The 25,194-nt window shown below is 31.8% G+C and overlaps 2 protein-coding genes and 1 pseudogene across 2 annotated transcripts; 1 reads left to right on the top strand and 2 right to left on the bottom strand.

The window, feature by feature from the left end:
- Positions 1 to 224: 224 nt before the first annotated feature.
- Positions 225 to 2,481, bottom strand: LOC109008486 (annotated as a pseudogene).
- A 3,934-nt stretch (positions 2,482 to 6,415) lies between these two features.
- Positions 6,416 to 8,912, top strand: LOC109008502 (60S ribosomal protein L32-1). Its single transcript, XM_018988606.2, has 4 exons — positions 6,416 to 6,500; positions 6,975 to 7,069; positions 8,350 to 8,531; positions 8,633 to 8,912. The coding sequence occupies exons 2-4, from the start codon at positions 6,980 to 6,982 to the stop codon at positions 8,760 to 8,762; spliced, it is 402 nt and encodes a 133-aa protein (XP_018844151.2). The 5' UTR covers positions 6,416 to 6,500; positions 6,975 to 6,979; the 3' UTR covers positions 8,763 to 8,912.
- Positions 8,913 to 15,482: 6,570 nt separating this feature from the next.
- LOC109008503 (serine/threonine-protein kinase OXI1-like) lies at positions 15,483 to 17,359 on the bottom strand. The gene is made up of 2 exons (XM_018988608.2): positions 16,662 to 17,359; positions 15,483 to 16,556 (listed from the first exon to the last, which is right to left on the bottom strand). The coding sequence occupies exons 1-2, from the start codon at positions 17,042 to 17,044 to the stop codon at positions 15,683 to 15,685; spliced, it is 1,257 nt and encodes a 418-aa protein (XP_018844153.2). The 5' UTR covers positions 17,045 to 17,359; the 3' UTR covers positions 15,483 to 15,682.
- Between the last annotated feature and the right edge of the window lie 7,835 nt (positions 17,360 to 25,194).

Raw genomic sequence — 25,194 nt, 5'->3', positions numbered from 1 at the left:
TTTCGAGATTTAAAAAAGTTAAATTATTTATTATATTTTATGTGAAAATTTAAGAAAATTATAATAATGAGATGAGATTATTGAGAAGTCCCACATAATTTAGGAACAAACTCATTTTAGATTTTATAAGAAGTTACCTCACTCTTTTTATCAGACCTTTTATAGAGAGAAATTTATATTTATATAGAGATAAAACCGTTTCTATATCTGAAAAAATACTGGGCCTAAAGAATGCAAAGGATGGTGTAAAATAGATCCAACCTGAACCGGGTATGATTAAGATAATTTCCTCCTAGCCATGGCCGACCAAAATTCCCACAAACAGAGTTGGTTATGGTCACCAGCGCAGAGCTAATGAAGTACCCCATGGAGGTGGAGCACCATGATAATGCAGTAGACATACTTCTCATGCTATCTGGTGCTTACGAGTAGAAAAACTCGAGCATTCCCCCAAGAGTAAGCATGTCGGCAATTCCTAGCAGAAGCTACTGCCACCAGAGCCAAAAGACAGACAGTGTGACATTATTCTCAGCAGCCTCGCGTCTCTTGGCTTCAACAATGGTTGCCACAGGCCCACAGCCATGGACCCTGATGCCAGTGCTAGACCCATTCCTATTCTCCGCAGTGGTTGGATTATGTTGTTGGTCTTCCCCGAGAGTTTCTTACCAAAAATACGTACGAAATGCTCGTATGGGGGCATGGAATTAGAAAGCATGATCAACAGTGGAAATACTGATAATGATTGTGTTGGGATTTTGAAGTTGTGGATTGTTCTATTCATGATGTTCCCTTCTTGCACAGAGAATGTTTGGAGTTGAACTAGGCAACAGTTCATCATAATTGTGGCTGTAAAGTTAGGAAGCAGAATGCTTTATCCAGGATCCTGTCAATTTTGTCTTATATTTGTCAACTTAGCAGACATGAATATAGAACTTGCATATATTGAAAACAGCATCATAAACGAAAACATCTCTGTTTCCCATTTATTAAACTTTGGTAGCTTCATAAACTAAAAAATCTGTTATTTCTTACATTTTTGTTCTCTTTTCCCAACATCAAACTCTGTTGTAATCTTGTTAGATCCCTCTACCATGGATCCTGCTGCAGGACTTGGTAATTATTCAAGCCTAATGAACATATTTTCGGGTCTTTTTGTGAAACTATAGACAGGCATGACTGTGTGTAGTGTATGATTATTGACAGGAGCGGGTGATGAATCCCGATCTTGTCAAATAACAACCTGGCAGTGTTCCACAGCACAATCACCTTTGTTTTTTACCTTTTTTTGGGTAAGTTAATCGCCTAATTTAAGGATATGAGAGAAGTTGAAACTACTCGAACTTGTCATGGGATGGTCCATTTCTTGCATCTACTTCCAACACAGCTTTCTGACTGATTTTCTCTTCTTGGTTACATTTTCCAATTACGAGCTGTCGAAGCAAAAACCTTGACACAAATACAAACACAACCAAAATAAATTAAGTAGGTCTAAATTTAGCTAATGATGTACTGGACATGAAGCTAATTGTGGCTAAACAACAAGCGTCTGCCTTACCTTAAAAATCCTAGTTAATGGACTTCCTCCAGGGCGTTTGTACCTAAAAATTGGACAATCAATTGCGAAAATGCAATGGGCTAAACTCAAGACTATTAACTGATATAATAAAACTCCAATTCCAACCAAAGTTCTCTTCAGTCCATATTGAAAGAGATAATATTGGTCTAACCCAAACTCGAGGCCCAAAACCCATCATCCATGAAGGATAACTATTTAAAGGAGTCACATGGTCTAATGCTGGCCTTAACCGCTCTGTTTATTATGGCTAATAAACTCTCACTTTATGGATATGGATAACGTGGTGATTAGATAATTTCGATTCATCAGGGATAATCATTCTAATGGCTAAGCATTGTGCAAAATTAATCAATTTATGATACTCATTCAATATTCTCCACGCTTATATATAGGAGTAACATGTAATTCTCGAATTATCTGATTGAGTATTCTTAAATTATTATCTCTTACTTATTGTTGACTTGGGTATCGGATGTGTCACAGATAAACCGTGCCACTTACGTAACGATTTACAGGCTAACAATCACGATCAATAGTGGGACATGTCCTTTACACATATTATTACGGTGGCAGCTATGAGGCCACCTGTTCAGAGGGAAAAAACAGTTGAAGAAGGCAGGGATAAGCCGCTGATTGCTGTTGTCGAGCTGATCGGCCCGTGTGCAGGCAAGGAGGCCTTAACTCCGCCAACACCAGTGGCTATAGCGTAGAGTCCTCTATACAGAATAGCTGTTTGAGACCGAGAAGGCCTTCTATGCATAGCTGGTTGCAATCTTCTGTCATGAGCTTGGACCGTCAATAGACTCAATACGATAAGTCCCTATAAAAGCAGTCACAGCTATCACCTCAGTTAGCATAAAAAAAAGTACCTGTGCATTAAGGATTTGTTTGAATTCAGAACTCATCTCAATTCATTATTATAAATTTTTTAAATTTTTACACAAAATATAATAAATAATTCAAAATTTTTAAATCTGAAAATAATAATAATATTATAATAAGATTTTATTCAACTCATTTAAAATTATCTCAACTCATCTTTAAATTCAAACGGGGCCTAAGTTTTTTTTTTTTTTTAAACTATAATGGACTCTAGAATAAGTGATGTATTGTGATGTATTTAAACGTCGATTTGTAAATAAGATAGCTATTTTAATTAAGAAAAATGAAGAATATTGGCATATTGCACTAGTAATTCCAGCGTGCAAAAGTAATAATCTATATATAGGCATCCCATTAGCTAATAACTCGAAACACCCATTAAACTTGCAATGAAATGAGTTGTGGTTCTTTTTTGTAATGCTATCTGATGTTAATTGTCGGTGAAAATACACAATAATATAATAAAAATTACAATTAAAATAAAATTAAGACAAAATTAATTAGGATTGAGATTCGGAAATATCGCTCTCTTTAAGGAGATTCAAGCTCTCTGCGGTGTACAAAATCTCAAATTAACCGGTGTAACAGAACTCCTCTTTACTTGATTCTTCCAGGATATAACAGCCCAACTGATTGTCGTATAGCTCGAACTAACTTTGCACAAGTAGTTGAACTCAAAGCTCCATTAAAAGAACATCTTTCTTTTATCTAAAAATACTCTAAAAAATATAAACTCACTAAACTTATTGTTCTTTATCTCAGTTTCTCTAAAGTATATTATCTATATATTCCACTAACCGCAAGACTACACAATTATATACACACTGACCATAGACGTTACCGAAAAAATGAATAAAATGAAATAAAAGAGCCAACGTTTACAACCCATTAAAGCCGTGTTAAAACACAAAGAAACGGAAACTTTATTACAAACCCGTTAAAACCAACGTCCAAAAAATCATTAAAATGAGATGACTTGAGATGAGTTGAGATGAATTATGAATAATAATGAGATGAGTTGTGAATAGTAGTGAGATTTGTGAGTTAAAATTGCTTAATATAAATGAATAGTAATGAAATGAATTGAGATGAGTTGAGTTGAGATGAGCTGAGATGAGCTGCGAATCCAAACGTCTCCTAAAGCAATAACATTGCTTGAAACCCAAAACGGTACGATTAGTTCCAAACAAACTCTCTCCAACGGAAATGCTATAAACTACCAACAAATTATGAGAGAATGAAACGTTAAAAAAAAAAACAACGGATAGAAATAAATTATATTAAAAAATACTAACATTAATCCTTGGGAAAGGAATAATGTTGAAGATAGGAAAGGAATGAGACTGCAAATGTCTTTTAGCGAAGAGAAATTCTATTTACAGTCCCCACTTGGGGATTGCATGTGCAAACCCCTTATTAAATGAGAAAAAACATCATTTCAAGAAGGATAGTTTTGTAATTTTAAAAAAATTTAAAGATAAAATTACCTAAACTTACATTGCAATCCCTATTTAGAGACTGTATCTAACATTGCTCTTTAGCGAAACCGTAGATCATGCAAGTAGAATCAATAATACTACGCTCATGCAATGACAGAATGACTCCACATTTTATGCACTTGGGCCAGAGATTCGTGCTAAGCTAATTCCCAACTGATGTCATGCAGCACAAACAGAACCCAGTAAACAGAACTCGGACTCGACACAAAGAAGCCCACTCTTGGTTTCTTAATATTTTTTCTTAAAAAATTTAATTTCAAACCAAACATCATTTAAATTTTAAAATATTATTTAACTTTTCAATATCCAATCATATCCCTGAATTTTAGTGAAAATTAAAAAATACAAAACCCAAACAAAAATTTCCTTAAAATTTATATTTAAACAACTATTTTCATAAATTCCAATACAAAACATATTTAAAAAGTATTTTATTCAAATTCTAAAGGGAGAAACACATTTAAAAAATACTCGATGTTGAGCTTATATACGCCTATATTGAGCAATTGTGCCTCGAACTATTTTATTGTGTTAGATTCTTTGGGTCAAATTTAGTGCTTGAGTATAAATTGAACCAAATCATAACTAGCATTATGTATCGCCAACTAGCTAGGCATAAATTAAAAGCAAAATAACGATCAATGCAAATTATTTTTTTTGGTAATATTGAGAAGTAATGGGATTATAAAGATCCGGAGATCACGTAGGACCTTTTCCGGTGTGAAACTTTGCGAGTTATTGGATAGCTTTCAAAAGAGAATTAGAGAAGCTTCTTGCGAAGTTTAAGGAGGTGGGATTGTGCACATAAATGAGTAAAAACTGGTTATTTCATAATCATGAGTTAATAGCTAGTCTTTTTTGGTATATTTAACCTACAAAAATTTTATGTATAGTCACTTTTGCGTATTATTTTATGCACTCTTCTAATGTGATATGTTACATTATTTTTTTTTAATATAAAATAACTGTTTTGACCAATCATATCATTAGAATGCATAAAAAATATGCAAAAATGACTGTATGTAGCATAACTCATATATACACACACATTGATAGATATCACCCAAAATCCGATGCCTACTTCTTAAACCTTATACTTGGGAGAACTAAAGGACTAACCCAAAGAGCCAAAATCATTTTCTTTGATTAGGGCTGGTTTAGTTACACAAAATCAAAATATTTTATCTAATTTCGTATAATTATTATAACTTTTTCAAACTCTCACATAAAATATAATAAATAATTTAAATTTTTTTAAATTCTAAAACAATAATTATATTAAAAAATTATGTTATAATAATATTTTATTCAATTTTTAAATTTTTATCTCATATGATCTTATATGTGTAACTAAACAAGACTTAAAAGGGTTAGGGACCAATCTCACTATGTTATGGATTGATGTGTGAATTGAGACCTCCGAAACTTACCATTATTTTTCCCCTTTTTTGGGTCCAAGTGAAAGCAATCAAGTCAGCTGATTATATTAAAATGAAAGTGTGATATGTATATATATATATATATATATATATATATATATATATATAAAGACAATAAACTTTATCATACACTCAAGTCTTTTCGAAACGTGATCACATTTTTGTGTTTTTCTGCTATCTTATTTGTTGCTAGAGACAATCCCTGATAAATGTGTGAACCAAATCCAACAAGAGGCTTCGGCTTGTTTCGTGAAACTTCAATCTTTTTAGTCATATTTAAAGTCAGCAATATACATATATATATATATATATATTTGCCTTTATATATATATATATATATGATTGCAAAAGACAATACTTTGACAAGCTCCCCGTGAGCAATTGCTTGGAAGTTGTGATTTTTTGGATCCCACTTAAGACCTCTTCTTTACAAAATCAATGGTTGGCATCATATCACAAAATGTTATTTCATTAAAATTATTTAAAAATACGCTATATTATGATAGAATGAAAATATTGCGTGTCAATACTCAAGAATTATCTAATGAGAAATAATAGTTGCATTCGTGAGTGTACAAGCACCGCACAATCACTTTGAAAATAGTAAATAAATACGGAACTCACATAAAAAAAATTAATTTTTTAATAGTAGACCATACTCTTTTTTAAAACGACTATACGACACTTGCCCACTCTACGACTGTATATAACTTTACTCTTATCAAATAATTACTCTTTAAAATTTTCTTAAAAAAGGCTATAGTCCTTTAACCGATGTAGAAACTATCAAAACCTTAATTAATGACATTTTTATCCTGCAATCTTTTTGAATTGGTTAATGTGTAATACCCAGAATCTTAAATTGGGCCAACAAGTCTTCTAGCCCAACTCACGGGTCCCACAAAATGGTTTTCAGGCTTTTAGCATTCCAATGTTTTGGGCCGCAATGTTCACAGAGCTCTCCACACTTTCTTATGGTGGTTCTGAGGACACCAAATCCCTACTCTTCACTATATATTGTCCGTTTAAAACCCTAGTTATTCGTCTACACCGCGTTAGGGTTTGCAACTTTGCAGGACCTGTGGCAGCTCTGCGTTACTACCTGTGAGCCTCTTTCTCTCAATCTCTAGGCTAGGGTTACGGTTTCTACATATTTTCAGGATAATTTTAGCTGAACTTATTAATTGGCGCTTGGTTCATTTTATCGTTGCATCTTTAATATTTTGGTTGATGATATATGAGTAGTTGCTGAAATGATCGTATCGGAATTTCTCGAGGATATATTTGTCTTCGCGGAGGATGTTTCCTGGAATCATTATCTTAAGGAAAAAAGAATTATTGATTTTCTCTAACCTTTCATTTTCTCAGTGAAGATCTCATTGAGATATTTGAAGCCTTCGAAGAAAGTGAACTTTTTCTAAGGAAATTTCTTACCCAAAACTAAATTCTCATTTGCAAAGGCTTGCTATTAGGATAAAATTGAAATCACTGGCATGCTTCTTAAGTTGTACTTGTTTTCTGTTTATCTCTGTTTGTATGCATGGTCGATTTGTACTTATGTGGGCGTTTGTGTCGTAGAAACAATGGCTGTTCCTTTGCTGACAAAGAAGATTGTGAAGAAGCGTGTCAAGAAGTTCAAGCGTCCGCAAAGTGACCGGAAAATTTCTGTCAAGGTTTGTTTGCACATCTAAATCTGATTATTTTTTTAACTTAATGCTGTTCATTCATAGTGTTTGTTTATCTGGCTCTGTCGAGATCCGTTAATTTTGCTGTTCAGAACTTCAGATGCCTTGGTGATATATCTTTAATTTTGTGTTGGCTGTCTTATGCTCCAGTTATTTTCTAGGATCATGTGATCATTAAACCAGTTTTAGATTATTGCATGAGGATCTGTTGGTATCTACAAAACATATGGGTTTTAGGCAAGCCTTGCGGATTTGCAAGCACACGCATCTTAAAGTCGAGTGGAATTTTATGTATGACCATCCTCTTCTACAAGTTGTATGTTAGGCCTGTGGACTGTAAACAAATCAGATGCTGGATCATGTCTGTCACATGTTTCCATTGAATGATCATGGCTTCAATCCCTGCTTATGGCCCCTTGATCATGTCTCGTTTGACTATTTCTCTGCCAGAAAGTTTTTATGTCTCCATTCTTAACTTATTGATGTGAGGTGGTTGTTTTGCTGCCTTCCTTGTTGATTGTACTTTTCAAGAATAGTGATGATTGCTTGCTACTTACTCATCTTGCTTATTTGTGTGTTTCTTGGTGCATCTGTGAGGAGCTCAAGGGAAAAACCTTAGGGCTCCTGGCTTTTGGTTATTACATTAAAGACTACGCTTCAGTCTGTTTTCTTGGTTATCAACCAATAAGGCTACGTTGGAATGTTGAGATGAATTGAGTTGAGTTGTGAATAGTAGTATTTTGTGGGTGCAATTGAGATGGGTTTAACTTTTTAAGTTGAAATGTATGAAATAGGTTGAGATGAGTTTAATTTTTTTATGAGAAGTTGAAAAAGTAGTGGGTCCCATCAATGATTGGTTTGAGATGAGTTGAGTTTGGTTCAATAAACACCAAACACAACCTAAAGCTTATAATAGTGTTTATTTTTCTTATTCCTTGTAACTTTTGATTTTTTTTATTCTATATTCCTTCCACCCTGCACCTCACATTTAAATTAGAGATTCCCCCTTCCGAATCTTGTCTATTAAGAAATGAGCCCTGTTCCTTAAGGCTTATCAGAAAAAACAAGAAAAAGGAAAAGAAAGTTATCTCAGGAAATCCTGCTGTCAACTTTACAGTATGTTATGATGCAGCTGTTTATCTTTAACAATGCTTATTATTTGCCTGCTCTTGTGTCATGACTCCTGAATGTTGATGTGGTTATGTCGTTTGTTTAATATGGGTATTTGGACGCTAACATGTTTTGAATGATATCCTCATCGGTGGCAGACAAACTGGCGCAGGCCTAAGGGTATTGATTCACGTGTCAGGAGAAAGTTCAAAGGATGTACTCTGATGCCCAATGTTGGTTATGGCTCTGACAAGAAAACCCGCCACTATCTTCCCAATGGATTCAAGAAATTTGTTGTGCACAATGTCTCAGAGCTGGAACTTCTTATGATGCACAACAGGTATGAAACAATTTTTGTTCTTTCATATTTCTGGAATTTCCATTCCCTTATGGTGGTGTCGATTTTCTTGCCTGACTATTGCTTTTTTAATGTAATTGCAGGACCTACTGTGCCGAGATAGCACACAACATTTCAACCCGGAAGAGGAAGGAGATCGTTGAACGTGCTGCACAGTTGGATGTTGTTGTTACGAACAAACTGGCCAGGTTGCGTAGCCAGGAGGATGAGTGAGCTTGATGCATTGTTTTGGATTATAATTTACTGAGTATTATGTTTTGGATGAATGGATGCGAATCAAAAACTGTTTCCTGCTTGAGTCAGTTTAGTTGACAATTTTAAATTCCGATTTCTTTTCTCCAATGATATATTTTTATGTCAATTTATTTTACTTCTAAGTTATGATAGTCGTGTTCACTGCGTGGAGGGATCATTTCTCCCTAAATTAAGAGTAAAATGATCGCAGCCGGTTTTCTTCTACGGTCGAATTTGTGGGAGAACAGAAGGCTTGCTAGCTTGGCAGTGAGCCAGTGATTCTTGAAAGTGAGATCTTATATATAGCGAAAGTGTGAGAAACATACTTTATCCCCTTTTTTTTTAATATAGTAAAGAGACGGTACCTCAAACTTGGGATTATAAGGATAGAAAGAGAGACTCAAAATCAAGTTTCTCAATGCAAATGAAAAATATACAGGGAAAGTGTACAACAATGTTAAGCTAATTAAGGAAATTAGTATAGACGGAAGAACTGCACGATCCAGAGAAAAAAGCGAACATGGGTTTATGGAGTTGAAGAAGAGAATAAAATCATCTTATTATTATTCACAAATAAATTAAATATTATAAGTACTCAAACGGGCCTTAGTTTTAGGGTTTGAATTTCTAAGAGAAATTATTCCCTTTTTATTTTTTATTTTATGGAAATCTTTTATTTTATGTAGTTATAAGTTTAAGAATGTTTGGATTGTGAGTTGAGATAAGATAAAAATTAAAAGTTAAATAAAATATTATTATGAAATTATTTTTTAATTTTATTATTATTTTAGAATTTTAAAAAATTAAATTATTTATTATATTTTGTATGAAAATTTAAAAAAAATTATAATAATTAAATAAGATAAATTATTATACATTTTTAAGCAAACCGGGCCTTAGGCTTTCCGGAGAAAGTAGTTGAAGCTTTTATAAACGCCGTGATTCTAGTTCCACTACATCTATCACCGTCATCATCATTACTCGTAATCGATCAGCTCAATCTTGTATTTTCCCACGTACTCCCCTTCATTTTTTTAATCATGACGTAATTAGTCAACAACATATTATAAGAAATCTAAGACGCGATCTACGTTCAAATCTTTGTTGTTTTTTTTTTTTTACAAGTAAAAATATCTTTCAAATCTTTGTTACTGACATTTATCTGTCGGCCGGTTGTTTGTAAAATTTATTTAATTTTTCTACGTTGATATCATGACTTTGCGAAAGTTAATGTAATGCGATATATGATGAGAATTACTAGAAAAAGTTATACCAGAAAACATAATAATGAAATGGTTGACTCTATAATATAGAAAAATAAATAAACAAAAACCATTTTAGATGATTTTATGATTCATTAATGTAAAATACTCGATCATAAATGATAAGTACTATAGACACAAAAATATTTTATAAAAATAAAAATTAACATAATTTTATATGATAATATATTTTACAATAAAAATAATTTTATAATTCAATATATCTCATCAAATTACGTTGGTTTATAAATTTATTTTGTTGAAATCGTTTTCTTATTGAAATATTTTAGGTTGTATTTAAATGTTAAACTGAGTTGAGTTGAGATGAAAGTTAAAATTTAAATAAAATATTATTTTTTAATATTAATATTATTTTATAATTAAAAAATTAAATTATTTATTATTATTTGATATTAAAATTTAAAAAAATTATAATGATAAATTAAAATAAATTGATATGAATTTAGAATCTAACTAGTCATACCGGGTCAAACAGAAGAACCAGATTCCCAAATGAAATAATTACCAAACAAATTAGTGCAGACTGACTCATAGATAGTGATGGCCATTGTGGACCCATTAACAACAACTTACCCCTTGACATTGTTGTCGATTTAATAAATTCTGAGCCATTAATGTCTGAATCGTTCTAAAGTGGGACAGCTAAGAGCTAACACAATGTCAGTATAAATCTCGTCAATTTCGGCTTTTAACAGATGTTTTGAAAATTGTGAATCATTTGCATTTGCTTGTCTTATAGTGGTATAGTGTACAAGTGGGAAAGGACGCGTTTTTACTATTTTCTGTGGATCTTTTATCGGATAATAACTTTAGCGGTGGGTTTTGCGTAGCTTCAAGGGGAAATGATTCCATTTGTCGGTGCTTTTTATCAAAATAATGGTTTCAATTTGACCTGATGCAAAATGAAGCAGTAGGTCCGTGGAAATGATGCCAAATCAAAACCAACCCTAGATGGAGCCAAATCGTGGGAAATATAGCAAATAACCAATAAATCAAGACTTTACTTAAAATTATGTTATTTCATTTTATATTTTATTATTTATAGATAAATTTTAAATGATTGACATAAAAATATAGAGTAATATTACGTACAATCATAAAGTGTACAAATATCATACAGTCGTTTTAAAAAAAAATAAGATCTACTATTAAAAAATTATTTTTTTCACGTGATTGTATGTAATACCAAATTTCTACCACTTTTTCTAGTTCTTATCATATATGTACGTAATAGAAAAAGTTATATTAAAAAATTGATTGTACCGTATTTATACACTCATAATTGTAATTATTATTTATAAAAAAAATATAATATAAAATGCGACGTATGATATCCACTAATAAGAGTAATTAAATTGTGTTGGCTCTTAGCTAAAATTTTTACAGATAATGAAAAGATTCGATTCATTCTTTCTTTTCTTTTTCGCGATATCCATTAGGGTAACTTGTGTACGTAGTGGGATCAATTACGTGCCAGTTCCAAATATTTTCAAGCAACGGAAAAAAATACGATGCTATATATATATATATTTATCTCTATTATATCTAACTGGTACATTATTTTTTCTTGTCTTCCTGTTAGATTTTCTTGTTTTCGTTAACTCCGGCCGTTAACTTCTGACCAACACGTTCGGTAAATAAATTTTTGGGACTCTGTGTCAACAGAATCACTTATATCTTTTTCAAAGATTATATGGCATTCACAACTAATTCAAGTTAATACATGGAAAGCATATTTGGGAGCAAATGCATATCTTTCTTCTGTAAGAAAATATTGTACATTAACATTAAGTTTCTTTATTTTATGTGTGTTTTAATACATGCCAATTGTCCATACATAACTACTCTCTTCAACTTTGTCCACTCCTTTTAACATTAAGATTTTGCCACGTAACCTTATTTTTATTGATCTTGTTGGTTAGAATGGGATAACAATGTTATTTCTCATTTTCTCTGTATTTGATAGATAGCACATGAAGGTATCAATTTTATTAATGCTTTGTGTAAATTATAAAACAACCTATTAGAGGGTGTAAAATGTGTTTTACTTTTGTACAAAAATCACGTTTTAAATCCTCAACCGTAGAGAGAGAGAGGAAATAAGTATCTACAACGTATTCCATGGTCAAATATTGAAAAAGAAGAGATTTTTCAAATATGATAGATACAGTTTTAGAATGTACAAGTCATGCATACTTATTTTGAAAAAAAGTAAGATATACTATTAAAAAATTAATTTTTTCATATTCATCCAAAATTTACTCTTGTTTTAAAGGGATTAAGTGAAACTTACACATCTTAAAATTGCAAATATCATTTCTCTTTTCAAGTATTGCCCGTGAGGTATACATGCTCTTATTTCTAATATTTTTTCTGTCTAGAATCATTTTGAACTATGAATATGTGAATGTAAATTTTATTTTTTATGCAATTAGCACACCGTTAATACTATGCTAAATTTATAGATCTCAATATAAGTGGTGTGTTAAGATACCGACTTATGTATAGCAAAACTTTTTTAATAAGAACAAAAACAATGAAATAGCTAGGCTATATAAATACCATAATGTCCATAAGAATGGCAACTCCACTCCATCTACGGTTCATTCAGCCATTTTCCACAACAGTTGCTCAGCCATAAACCAACTCCACTAAACCAAGAGAGAGTGGCGAGCATGGAGGCTCACAGACAGACCTACAATGAAGAGTAAAACAGATGAAAAATAATGCAAGAGAGGAGAAAAGAAGGCTCAAATTTGCAGCAAAACAGTAACAAGATCATAAAGATTAAAATGCAAGCTATTACCATACGAAAAAGGAGGAGGAGAGCTGCGGCACAACTAGATTTGCAGATGAAGAAAGATGAAATCGAAAAATCTTCTCAGAGCACGGGTAGAGGAAAAAAGAAATGGAAATGCAAGGGCGTTTTTCACAAGCTTGAACCCAAAATACTAAGGGAATGACGGAGAGAGAGTGGTGAGCATGAATGCTCAACTATGCTCACAGTTTGGGGTTACAAAAGGGCACGAATTGGGGCCAAAAAATAGAGCATGGGATGGAGAGAAATGGAGGTGAGGGCAGATGGTGGTTCTCACCGTGGAGCGAGGGGCACGGAGGAGAAATGGCAGAGAGGGAGAGAGAGGCGAGCAAGGAGGCTCACGGATAAGGCCTGCAATAGAGAAAAACAGAGGAAACCAAGAAGAGGAAGAAGAAGAAAGGCAATGGCGCGCATGAGAAGAAGACAAGAAGAAGAAAACCCTAAGGGCTGGCCAAAACGGCGCCATTTGAGGAAGAGAGGGTTGGGCTGAAAACAAGCCCACTAGCTAGGCTTCACAAAGCCAAACGGGCTGGGCCCAAAACAGAGAAAAATCACTAAAAACAAGCCATATCCGAAAAATATAGGCCAAATAAAATAAAAAGACAAAAAAAAATATTTTTAAAAAAAGGCAAATAAAAACACTACAGCTAAAAATTAATAAAATAAAACAATAAAGCCCAACAATGAAATAAATTTAAATAGAAAGTAATTTAAATACTAAACAATAATTAATATCAAGAAACCATGTCAAAATAAATTTCATAATTGCGTTATCACAAAATAATACAACGAAAATCACTTTCATTTCAAAACAAGAGAACCAATATTACTAATAAATAAAATAATTATTTAATTAAAACACACGAAAATACCAGGTATCACAAAAGAAACAATTATGTTGGGGTAGCAAGGCAATAAAGGGACGGGCAATAAACAAATTTTTGTTGCACGTGTGCTAACAAGAATTAAACTACAGATCGTAATAGTTAATTTATTTGTTAAAGTTCATTTGTAATATTCTATTAATTATATTATTTGTATAAAAGTTGAAGCAATGTCCTCTATAAGCTATACATGTCATCACCTGTTTTTACAAATTTTGTAAAAATACATATTATTTTTGTAAAACAACTGTTTGATCTAACTAGGCAAACGTGCTTTTGTTTGTTGCTTTGACCTAGTATATATATATATATGTATATGTATATTGTTCATTGTCATGCCATAATGATCCCAACATATATAATTTATTGCCTTTAATTGTCAGGGGCTCCGATTAATATATATCTTCTCATCTGAATAATAACAAAGGAAACATGTATATATGCATGCATGTATATATATATGTTACTCCGATGCTAGCTAGCTTGTCAATAACAATACAAATCTTCTCTTTGAGGTGATTGCAAATAATTTATAAATAATAATAAAATATTCTCCATGCATCTAGTTCACTTACAAAACATAGCATAAGCATTTTGAACTCGAAATAGTACGTAACAAATTATACTGATGCATGACTGATGTAACGTACACATGATGATATTAATGAAGTGCTTTTAAAAAATAGATTATTCAAATAAAAATAATAATATTAGATTATTATCATATCAATGATGTGATCGACGATACTAACAAAATAAAAGATGAAATTATATTTTAGTTATTATATTAATGGTAAGCAGACAATTATAATGGTAAAAGAATAACAACAAAAGGTTATTCGAAGCTGATAAATAATGAATTTTAGTTATTTTATAGATTTATAGGCAAAAAAAAAAAAAGAGGCGTAGGCATGCATGCATGCACACCTAATTTGGAAATGGGAATTAAGAAATGGTTACTTGTCCATTCCTCAATTAATGTTGAGAATGCCTCTTCACATGCATGCATGGCCTCACTACTTATTAGAGAGGAAAGATCAAAGATGTACAGCTTCATATTTCAAACGCATGTGTTCCACTTCTTAAATAAAATGTCTTCATGCATGTGGCTTTTAAATACATTATTATATTCATCACATGCTTGGTCTCGACGTCTAACTGCAATTTTAAGCCATTCATTGACCGACTGAATGAATTATTATCCTCTCAGTTGGTCCTATGTTTTATTCATTTTTTTCAAAACGATTACGCGACGGTTACGCAATTCACGATTGTAAGTATATTTTCTCATATATTATATAGCATCTACACGAAGAATTATTCAATTTTTTTTTCTCTAAAAATACTCTTTCAACGTCGGATAGAATATATTACAAAACAGTAGGAAATATTCTCCGATATATTCTTAACAATTAAGTATCATCATCATTATTACGGATTTATTTATGATTAAGAAAAAAGAGGAAGAGTTTAATACAATTTTCTTGGCAATATTTTAATCCAATTAAATGACAAAAATTCAAACCTAATTTTAATGAAGAACAATTCAAAACTTTTTGTATATTAAAAGAGAATATTGTTATTTTAAGACTTTATATTATATACTATTAATTTTTTAAATTATGTAAATAATATACTTTACATGACACCGACATAAAAATAGAATAACAGGTTATCTCGAAAATTAACCTACAAAGTCTCATTCTAGAAGACATATTTTCAAATAGTTTGAATTGCAATATACAAATCGTGAATAGTTTGAAAATTGTATTTCTTATTCAATTTATTATTTCATCAGCTAAATATACAGTTATACGATGTTGAAACAAAAATCTCATCAGTTACAAACAGCTTATATCTGCAGCTATATGATCAGACGTTATATCATAAAATATGGAAAAATAAATAAAAGAATCAAAAAATGTTAAATCTATCATTTTCAGTAGTCGTGAGATTCTGTTCTTCAACCCATGCTTTCTTATTCGTATTCTCTTCCTTATTATGGTTCTCAACGTCTACGCCTTTCTGAACTTCCACTTCGCCGTTGCCAAAGATTCCTTGGACAAACAACTCCACGTCTATATTTTTCCTTCCCTCTGTGTCCTCGCTTTCATTTTCCGGGATGAAAGGTGGCCTCGCGATTTGAGGCACGTCATCCCACTCAACCCCTTCGAAGAAATCGTGGCCCTTAATTCCCTCCAGTTCGATTCTCTTCTTTGGATCCTTTTCCAACAACTTCGCGATCAGGTCCCTCAACGGCGTCGTCTCTCCTGTGAGCTCCGGTACCTTGGATAGAATCCGATAAAATGTCTCTTTTCGATTGGACCCCTTGAACGGCGTCATTCCGTACAGCATTTCGTACAGTAAGACCCCAAGTGACCACCAGTCCACAGCGAAATCGTGGCCTTTCCCTGACACGATCTCTGGCGCAACGTACTCTTCTGTTCCGACGAAGGAGTTACACTTCTCCTCCGAGTCGCACTCGGACTTGCCCGAGTTGACGCGGACTTCACAAGATGACGCCGATTCGTCCGGCGAGATGCCAGAATTACACCACCGGTGCAACGGCGAGAACCGCTTTTTATTGACCGGGTGAGGTTTGGGGACCGAGCTGGGGTGAGGAGAAGATCGAGGAGTTTTTGTTGATAATCTCGTGGAGAGATCGAAATCGATGAGCATTATGTGACCGTTGTCTTGAATCATAACGTTTTCGGGCTTCAAATCTCTGTAAGCTATGCCTAAACTGTGCAAATATTCCAACGACAACACCAGTTCAGCCGCGTAGAACCTAGAGGCCAGAAAAAGGAGAAAAACGATCAAGTTTATATTAACACATGAACTTATCTAACTCCATTTTCGCTCGGAAACCAAACAGAAGGATTTGAAAACTAACCTAATAACATCATCGGAGAACATCTTCTCAGTCTGCCTTTTCCGTAGAGAATGGAGATTACCTCCGGGACAATAATCCATAGCATAGGCCACAACATTTTGTGTAGCCAAAACTCCACGCAATCTCGGCAAAAGCGGATGCCGGAAACGGTGAAGCACTTGCTGCTCGAAGCAGATCCTCTTGTACTCGCCGCGGTCCTTGCCTTTCTTCTCAATCAGAGCCTTGGAGACAACCTTCAAAGCTAAGAGCTGATTGTCAGAGGCTTTGTCTTTCGCTAGGAAAACGACGCCTTTGGCTCCACGTCCGAGGGCCGAAATCACCTGGAGATCCTGGAAATCCAAGGCCGGGATTTGATGCTCATGAATTAATTCGTCGACTTTCATGGCCGGAATCGAAGTTCAATACACCAGGAGTCTTTGGAAGACTAGTTTGAATTCGCAGTTGGACAAAGTTGCTTTTAATACGTAGTTCGGAGATTTGGGGATGGAGTTGCTTGGTGACGAAGGCTTCAAAATTTCTACAGAGAGAGAGAGAGTGGAGACGCGGGACGCGGGGTGAGCGAGGATATTGCTCTGGTGCTTCGATCATCAATCAAGTAGGTAGGAGTGCGGGTTCTGCAAGGATATGCTGACACGCGTACAGGTAATTGAATGTTTGGCAACGTGGCAGGATCGGGGAGGGTTGTTGATGGAGGGGATTTCGGAGGCGGGTTTTAAATGAGGTGAGCGATGACTTTAAAAAGGGCATAGTGAATATTAATTTACGTGTGATTGTCCGCTTCTAGAAGCCGTGAAGAGCAGGGAATGTCAGCCTTCAAAGCCCATTAATTTAGTGCCCCGGCGGTGCAAATCGTTGAAACATATTGCAGAACGAGTTTATAACCTTTTTTTTTAATTAATTAATTATCTTTTTATCCCATTTTCTAGTCTTCTAGTGCCGTGCCATCCAAACAAATTAAAGTAACAATTATTTTCTTATAATTATATTTTAAAATAGATAATGATTATATAAAATCTATTAAATAATTCTGATGAAGTGACATTATTTGTTATAAAGTGAATGTCATTTTTCCAAGCTTTATTATAATTATTTCCATGCTGTTTAAAATTATAATAAATGTGGTGGAATATACGTCTCTCTTTATTCAAAAAAATCGGAATAATATAATTATAATACGTGATCGCTTACGTTTAAAGAGAGAAATTTAAACACATGAAATTTGTTACCATATGAGTTGGTAAACAATTACTATTTTCGCAGGGTAAAAGGGGAAAAAAGAAGAAGGAAAAACTGGTTCTTTAGCACTAGGAGAGAAAACGGGAAAGAAAGTAATGGCCGAGAAAGTAGAGGTAAATTCCATTCCATATGTCACGTATGAGGTGTACGTTGAAATAAATGGTACTCTGTGTTTGTCAGAGACGGCGTGTCGTTGCCTTGGTTTCATAGTATTTTAATTAGAGCATTAATATTAGATTAGTCAAATACTTTTTTATCTTTAAATTTAATAAATATCATTTATATTTATTTTATATTGAATTAGATAAATTATTTTCATCCAAATTAGAAGCTATAGTAAATCTATTCTTCTTTTCAAATATAAAAATAAGTATAACAAGTCTAAAAGTATTTTTTAACATTATTATATTATATATATAAGATTTTTATTTATATAAGATTTTATCATTTATATACATATGAGATTATTATATTATAAATTGTTAGATTGTGAAAATAAAAATGAATATATATTGTTGGAAGTTATTAAAAATTATGAAAATAAAATAAAAATTAATAAAAAAATATAAATAATAAAAAATAATAATATTTTATTATTATATAGAATGTGATGACTAATCTAATATAAATTTTAAATTTTAAATGATTAATTAAAAATAAAAAAATTATATATTAATTAAAATTTAAAAAATAGAATAGTCTATCCAATACTAATAAAATTAGAAAGACAAATGAATAAGGTTGGTGGCTGGTTTGAACATTTTGACCCTTGATTTTGTTAAAAATGGGCCCTTTCGGGTAATGCAGGTGGTGGTAGTGCGAGGGAGCAAGCCAGCTTCGATCTAATTCCAACTGTTGAATTTTCAACATGACTAGTATATAGCATTGCTGTTCATTTGCAAAGGCTACGACTTTTCACATATTATCGAGAAAAACTTTAATCATAAAAATATTAGATTTTCAAAATTAAAATTTCTAAAAAATTAAGTATTGTCGTATCAATTAAAATAAGAATAATGTTACATACAGTCGTAAAATGTGTAAATATCGTGTAGTCATTTTAATGTGAGTCTCATATTTATTCATTTTTTTTAAAGTGACTATATAGCGCTTGTACACTCACAATTACAAGTATCATTTCTCTTAAAATAATATGCATTTGGGCCGCAAAATGTCTTACAATTTATTTGTTTTCTATTCTAAACTTTATATTTTACATTTAAAAAATATTAGATAATAAGGTTTTTTACAACTAAGAGTAATTTTATAAAATTAAAACATTTTAATAAACTAGCGTTATTGTATTGATTAATTATAAAACAATTGTGAGTATATTATTAAACAAATTTATACTCTTTTTTTTTTTTTAAGCAAATATTTTATGGATAAACTAAATGGTTACAAGATAATAGATTTAATCGGGTAAGAGTCTATAGCAATCATCTCAAAACAAACAAATGTAACACAAGAGAAATAAAAAAGAGGGATTTAGAGCCAAAAAGTTGGCTCCACCCATTTTCCACTGAGGGGAAGCCGCTTGAAGCGGTTTTTGAATAATCTAATAAACAGATTATAAAACTACGACTAAAAGTCGCAATGGATTGTTGTGTACTGCATTTTGCTGGTCTAGACTGGTTGAATGAAACTTTCACGACCACTTTATCTTAATCATTGGTTAGGGAAAACATGAACATGCATAGGAAAGTTGTAATCGAAAAATGGGTCGATACATCGGCATAAGATTATCACTGGCGGTGGAGGCGTTTGTGCTATACGCGCCACTCTTAAAAATAAAGTAAAAGTTGGATTTAAGAGATATGAAGTCGCTGAACTCGATAGTGCAGCACATGGTGGTAGCAAATCCCTTGTGGTGTGGCGGCGCATAAGGCTCACGCGCACTGTGAGATGCACATGCCGCTTGTTTGGTCAGTTTTATTCTATCGTTGGACAAATTGACAGTTGGAGAATCTGGTGGTGGAGCAAGTGACTATCATAGGAGACTGGTAAACAATAAATCGGTGCATCTTGATGCTATATACGGAAAACTAATGAAAAACCAAACAAAAAATCGATATAAATTATTGGCATTAGCCAGACAGGGGGATGGAGGGAGGAGCCGAAGCTCCACCCCCTCTGGCAGAGAAGTTCGGATGGCTCGGTCTTTAGTGTTGATTAAAAAAAGAGAAAACATATTTGCAGCCGTGAATTGGGCAACCGCTGCATAATCGTTTTGAAAAAAAGTGAATAAAAATATGACTCACATGAAAAATTAATTTTTTAATAATAGACCCTACTCTTTTTCAAAACGATTATATGTAAATTTACTCTTAAAAAAACTCCTATGGAGAGAGAAAACATTGGCTGGGCTTTATACTATTTATTTAGTTCCTCACTCTCTGTCTCTTCTCTTTTTCTTTCTTAAAGTCTCGTTTATTCTTTCAAATGAGATGAGTTTAACTTAAAATTAAAAGTTGAATAAAATATTGTTATAATATATTTTTTAATATTATTTTTAGTTTAAAATTTGAAATAATTGAATCCTTTTATTTTATTTTGTGTAAAAATTTAGAAATTTTGTAATATTACATGAGATAATATGAGATTAGTTGAAAGGAGTTGTGAAAACAAACGAGCCCTTAATCTCTAAACAGTGAGTTATTGAATGGCTCATCATGATGATGAGGTTGTTAGGTAATAAGAAATGATAGTTGCAGTCGTAATTGCGCAAGTGCCGTGTAATCATTTTAAAAAATTGAATAAATACAGGGCCCACGTGAAAATAAACTAATTTTTTAATAGTGGATCTCACTTTTTTTCAAAACGACTGCATAACACTTATGTACTCTATGACTATATGTAACATTATTCTTAGATAATATATAAGTGAGCTTAACTTCAAATCCTACTAGGTGCTTCTGGTATTTTATACCCTCCAATAATAGGACGACACATAATTAGATAATGATAGGTTACTACTTCCTGTCACTAATTTACTATTTCTTTTAATTTTTTAATTTTTATTTTACTTAATAATTAAAAAAGTGATTATTAGTGAAATATATTTTTTAAATTTTTTCTTAATGATTAAGGATGTTAAAAAAATAATTAAAAAATAATTAAATACACTATAAAATAATAAGAAAACAATTAAAATAATAATAAATCTATATTATCTCACGTAATTATAATTAGAGTAATGATATATAAACAACACATTATATAATATATTATATAATAATATTATAAAATGAAGATATTTTTATAAAATTATATTACTTTTATAAAATGTATAAAAATATCTCTCATTTAAAATATAATTATAAAAAATATTTTGTATAAATCATTTTCTTTAAGATAAAGTTATGGCCACAGTTGTTTTACACCGTTTTTCAGTCTTGCTTGACGTGGCACGCCACTGTAGCATTTCCTTTATTTTTTCATCAATTCTTCTAGGTACAAGCGGGTTGGTGCGCCAACCCGTGTACCAAATGTTATTTTAATGTTTTTGTCAGATGCTATATACTGTCTAAATGATTATTTTAATTTTAATTTATCAATTGTCAGATGCCACAAAACCTCGACGCAGAGCGAGCGAGCAGAAGAGAGAGAGAGAGAGAGAGTCTGTCTCTTAAACTCAACGATGGCGAAGAACAGGAACAAGAAAAAACGAAAAGCTAACCTTTCAATGGATATATTTGAAGAGACTGTTACAGATCTACCTCAGGCAATGGACAAGTTAGAGTTTGGAGCTCAAAACCCTGCTTCTGGTGCTCCAATTAAAAAGGTGAAGAAGGGGAGACCAATGAAGAGATCAAAAAATGTTTGAAAGACCAAATCCATAGAAAAAACCATATCTAAAAATGAGATGTACGTTGAGAAAAACTTGAAACATGAACACAAAAAAAAAAAGAACACAATCCTCCAAAACTCTGCATGACTGGAGAATCGAGAATCCTAATCTACTGGGCCATACATTATAGAACTGGCTTAGAATCATCAAATCCTTTATGTGATCTCTGCATCAGTTTTGGTATATTTTCGTTTACAACAGGGTAGTTAATATTACATTTTTGTCTTAGCTTTAGAGTGGATTTTTTGGGAGTGGTTACTGGTAGTATGTCAATGGTTCAGCTTATGAGAATTTCATTTTCATTATAGTCAATATGTCAATGGTTCGAGGTATTGAAGATTACGATCTGTATGGCTTGTCATAACTACACTGCTAGCTATTTTATGTTATGGAATAATAAAAATTGTTCATAAGTGGCTAAAGGAGAGAAAGAACAGTACTAAGAAAATCGTGGAGTACTGAAGAAATCAAGGCTTCAGACGCCAAGGGCGGAAAGAGGAAATAGTTTTCATTTTGTGGGTCCCATGCCTGACTGGTGCGCAAAGTTGCTTGCATTTAGAGTTTTTCTTTTTTCATTCGCTTCTTTCTTCCTTTTTTTCATTTGAGTCCAGTGCATGTTTCCATTTATTTCCTCTGCACCCATTTTGTTTTCCCCCAACAAGTGCACAAGAGACCCATTTCATTTTCCCCGATTGATTGCTCCCAAATCCAAACCGTCACAAGAGACCCATCTCCGACCGGCACAATAGACCCATTTTCGGCCCCGAGATCTCCTTCGTCCGACCTCAAATTCGGGAAACAAAACCTCTGTAATTTGGTCTCCTTCACAGTAGATTTCTCCATTTCTGCACGCTAGATTTCTTGTTTATTTTTTGCAAAAGTTTTAAATAGAGAAAAGCTGAAGGAGTTGAGAGTGTGTGTTCTGACTTCTGAATAACAAGTTCCGAGACTGGAAGGATTCATCCTTCACGTTCATCAGCCTGCACAGCTGATCCCCTTCAATTTTGTTACAAATTAAATTATGCTCTCTCTTTTATGGAAGTTTTCATCGACAGTGATAACGAAAAAAAAAGGGAAGGAAATGCCAATGTGGCGTGCACACGTAAGAGCATTAGTATCGGTCTATGTATATGTATATGCAAAGTCATATTTACATAATATGACCTTAAAAATTTCCACATTAATTTATGCATATCCAAATAGTTAGCTATCTATAAACAGTTCTTATCCAAATTTGAATAATTACTATTCACCATATAAATCATATTTTAATCATTATTTATCTCTCATTCCACTCTCTCACAATCATTTATTTTTCTCACTCATTCAACAATATAACAAATATTCACTTGCACATTCATTTTATTATTATAATATATTATATATATTTTTCATTCTATTATATTTTTAATATAATATATAAAAAAATTATATTTTTTATTATTACATTTGTATTATTAATGTCAAATGTATGTAGTGGATGTTAATTGTAAAATATATATAAAAAAATTGATTTTAACACAAAATGAATAATCATAAAATTGTTTCAAATATGCATAAGTTAATATAAAAATTTTGCTTTAATGATAAAATGAATATGCAAAAGATATGATTTTATATATATATATATATATATATGCATAGATCAATCTTAATATTCTAAAGGGGCAAATGAAATAAAAGGAAGAAAGAAAAAAAAATAATAAAATAAAAATGCTACAGTGGCGAGCCACGTCAAGCGGGACTGAAAGACGGTGTAAAACAACTATAGCTGTAGCTTTATCGTTTTCTTTATAATAATCTGTCGGCTTACATATCACAACTGCTCTTTTGCCCTTTCCCGCGAGTCCGTGACTCTCTCTCTCTCTTTCTCTCTGTGTGAGGTCACTTTCTCTCAAAGTCCTCTCAGTTCGCATCCTGTGAGTCCGTTGTTCCCTCTCAAATCGACATCGCCCTGAAGCAATTGATGATTGATTCGGAGTTTGAGCCTTTAATTGGGGGAGATCCATGGATGGTGCTTTGGGAGCAGAGCTAACGGTGTGCTTTTTGGGAGAGTGTTTATCCTACTTTGAATAATATTTTAAATATTTGAGTTATTATTATTATGAAAAATTATATTCTCGAGCCTCGTATACCATACACTATTTTTTTTATAATTTTTTTTTCTTATCAAATATATGTTATATAAATGATAAATAAAATAATTCAATTATTTTAAGAATAATAAAATCAAAAAAAATTTTAAAAAAAAATTTATAATATGTGAGACTTATAAATAGAAATGTTATATTATTATTTAATATTTTATTAATAATTTTTTTTATTATTCTCATAAGAAAAATTCTATACATCATACTGTCATTCTATTAAGTAAGAAGTAACATGCTTATAAAAAAAAAAAAGTAAGAAGTAACATATTTATTATTATTAAATAATTTTTTATTATTTAACGGTAATAAATATATCGAATACTACTTAGAGCACTCTCATTGGATTAGTCAAAGTTAAATGACAGTTTTGATGAATGTAAGAGAAATTTAACTTTTGACTATTCCATTCACATAAATCTCTACATTGGAATAGCTATTTTTTCATTATATCATAAAAAAATAATATAAGATGAATTTCGTTTTGATTATTCAAATTAAATCTCCATATTAGATTATATATTTATTCATTATATAGTAATGAATAACTAATAATTTCAAAAATATTTAATTTATTTAATTATTAATTTATTTAATTTTATCATATTTTACTATTCTACTTATTATATATTAATTAATAATCATGTTCTTATTAAATTAATATATCACTAAGTTAAATTAATATATTAATTGTGATAAAATATGTGATAGAAATAAATGGAGAGAGAAATAATTAATAAAATATGTATTTGATGTATGTATAGTAACTTTCAAATTTAAAATTTTTTTGAAAGTCACTGTAGCTAAATTCTAAATATTTAGAATTTGACTAATCCAATATGAGCATATTTTACTATTTAATAGCTAAATACTCATTAGATTTAACTTTTAGCTAATCCAATAAGAGTGCTCTTAGTACGATCAAAATAAAATAAGACATTACTCAATATTATCTCTCTCATTTTATTTATAAATATAAATAAATATTAATTAATTTTTAACTTTAATTTCAATTCAATTATTAAAAAAAAAACATACAAAACTTTAATAATTGATTCACGCTTCAATTAAAAGCCACGAGATAAGTAATCATTCGGTTCTGACTTTTTATTTTTGTTCCCTTCTCAGAAACTCCCGTGGTTATCGGTGCTCGGTGAAAATATGATCTTTTGGCTTTCTTAGAGCCACTTTATTGACTTGATTAAAGTTTAATAATAACTAAATTTTAATTAATATGTACAAAAAAACCATCATATTAGATTGGATATCTCAATAAAATTTTAGACTTCTATTACACTAA

Source organism: Juglans regia, chromosome 14 (assembly GCF_001411555.2).
Source record: "Juglans regia cultivar Chandler chromosome 14, Walnut 2.0, whole genome shotgun sequence".
Lineage (NCBI taxonomy): Eukaryota > Viridiplantae > Streptophyta > Magnoliopsida > Fagales > Juglandaceae > Juglans > Juglans regia.
The sequence above is the reverse complement of the archived record's forward strand: the minus strand, read 5'-3'. Positions and strand labels throughout refer to the sequence as shown.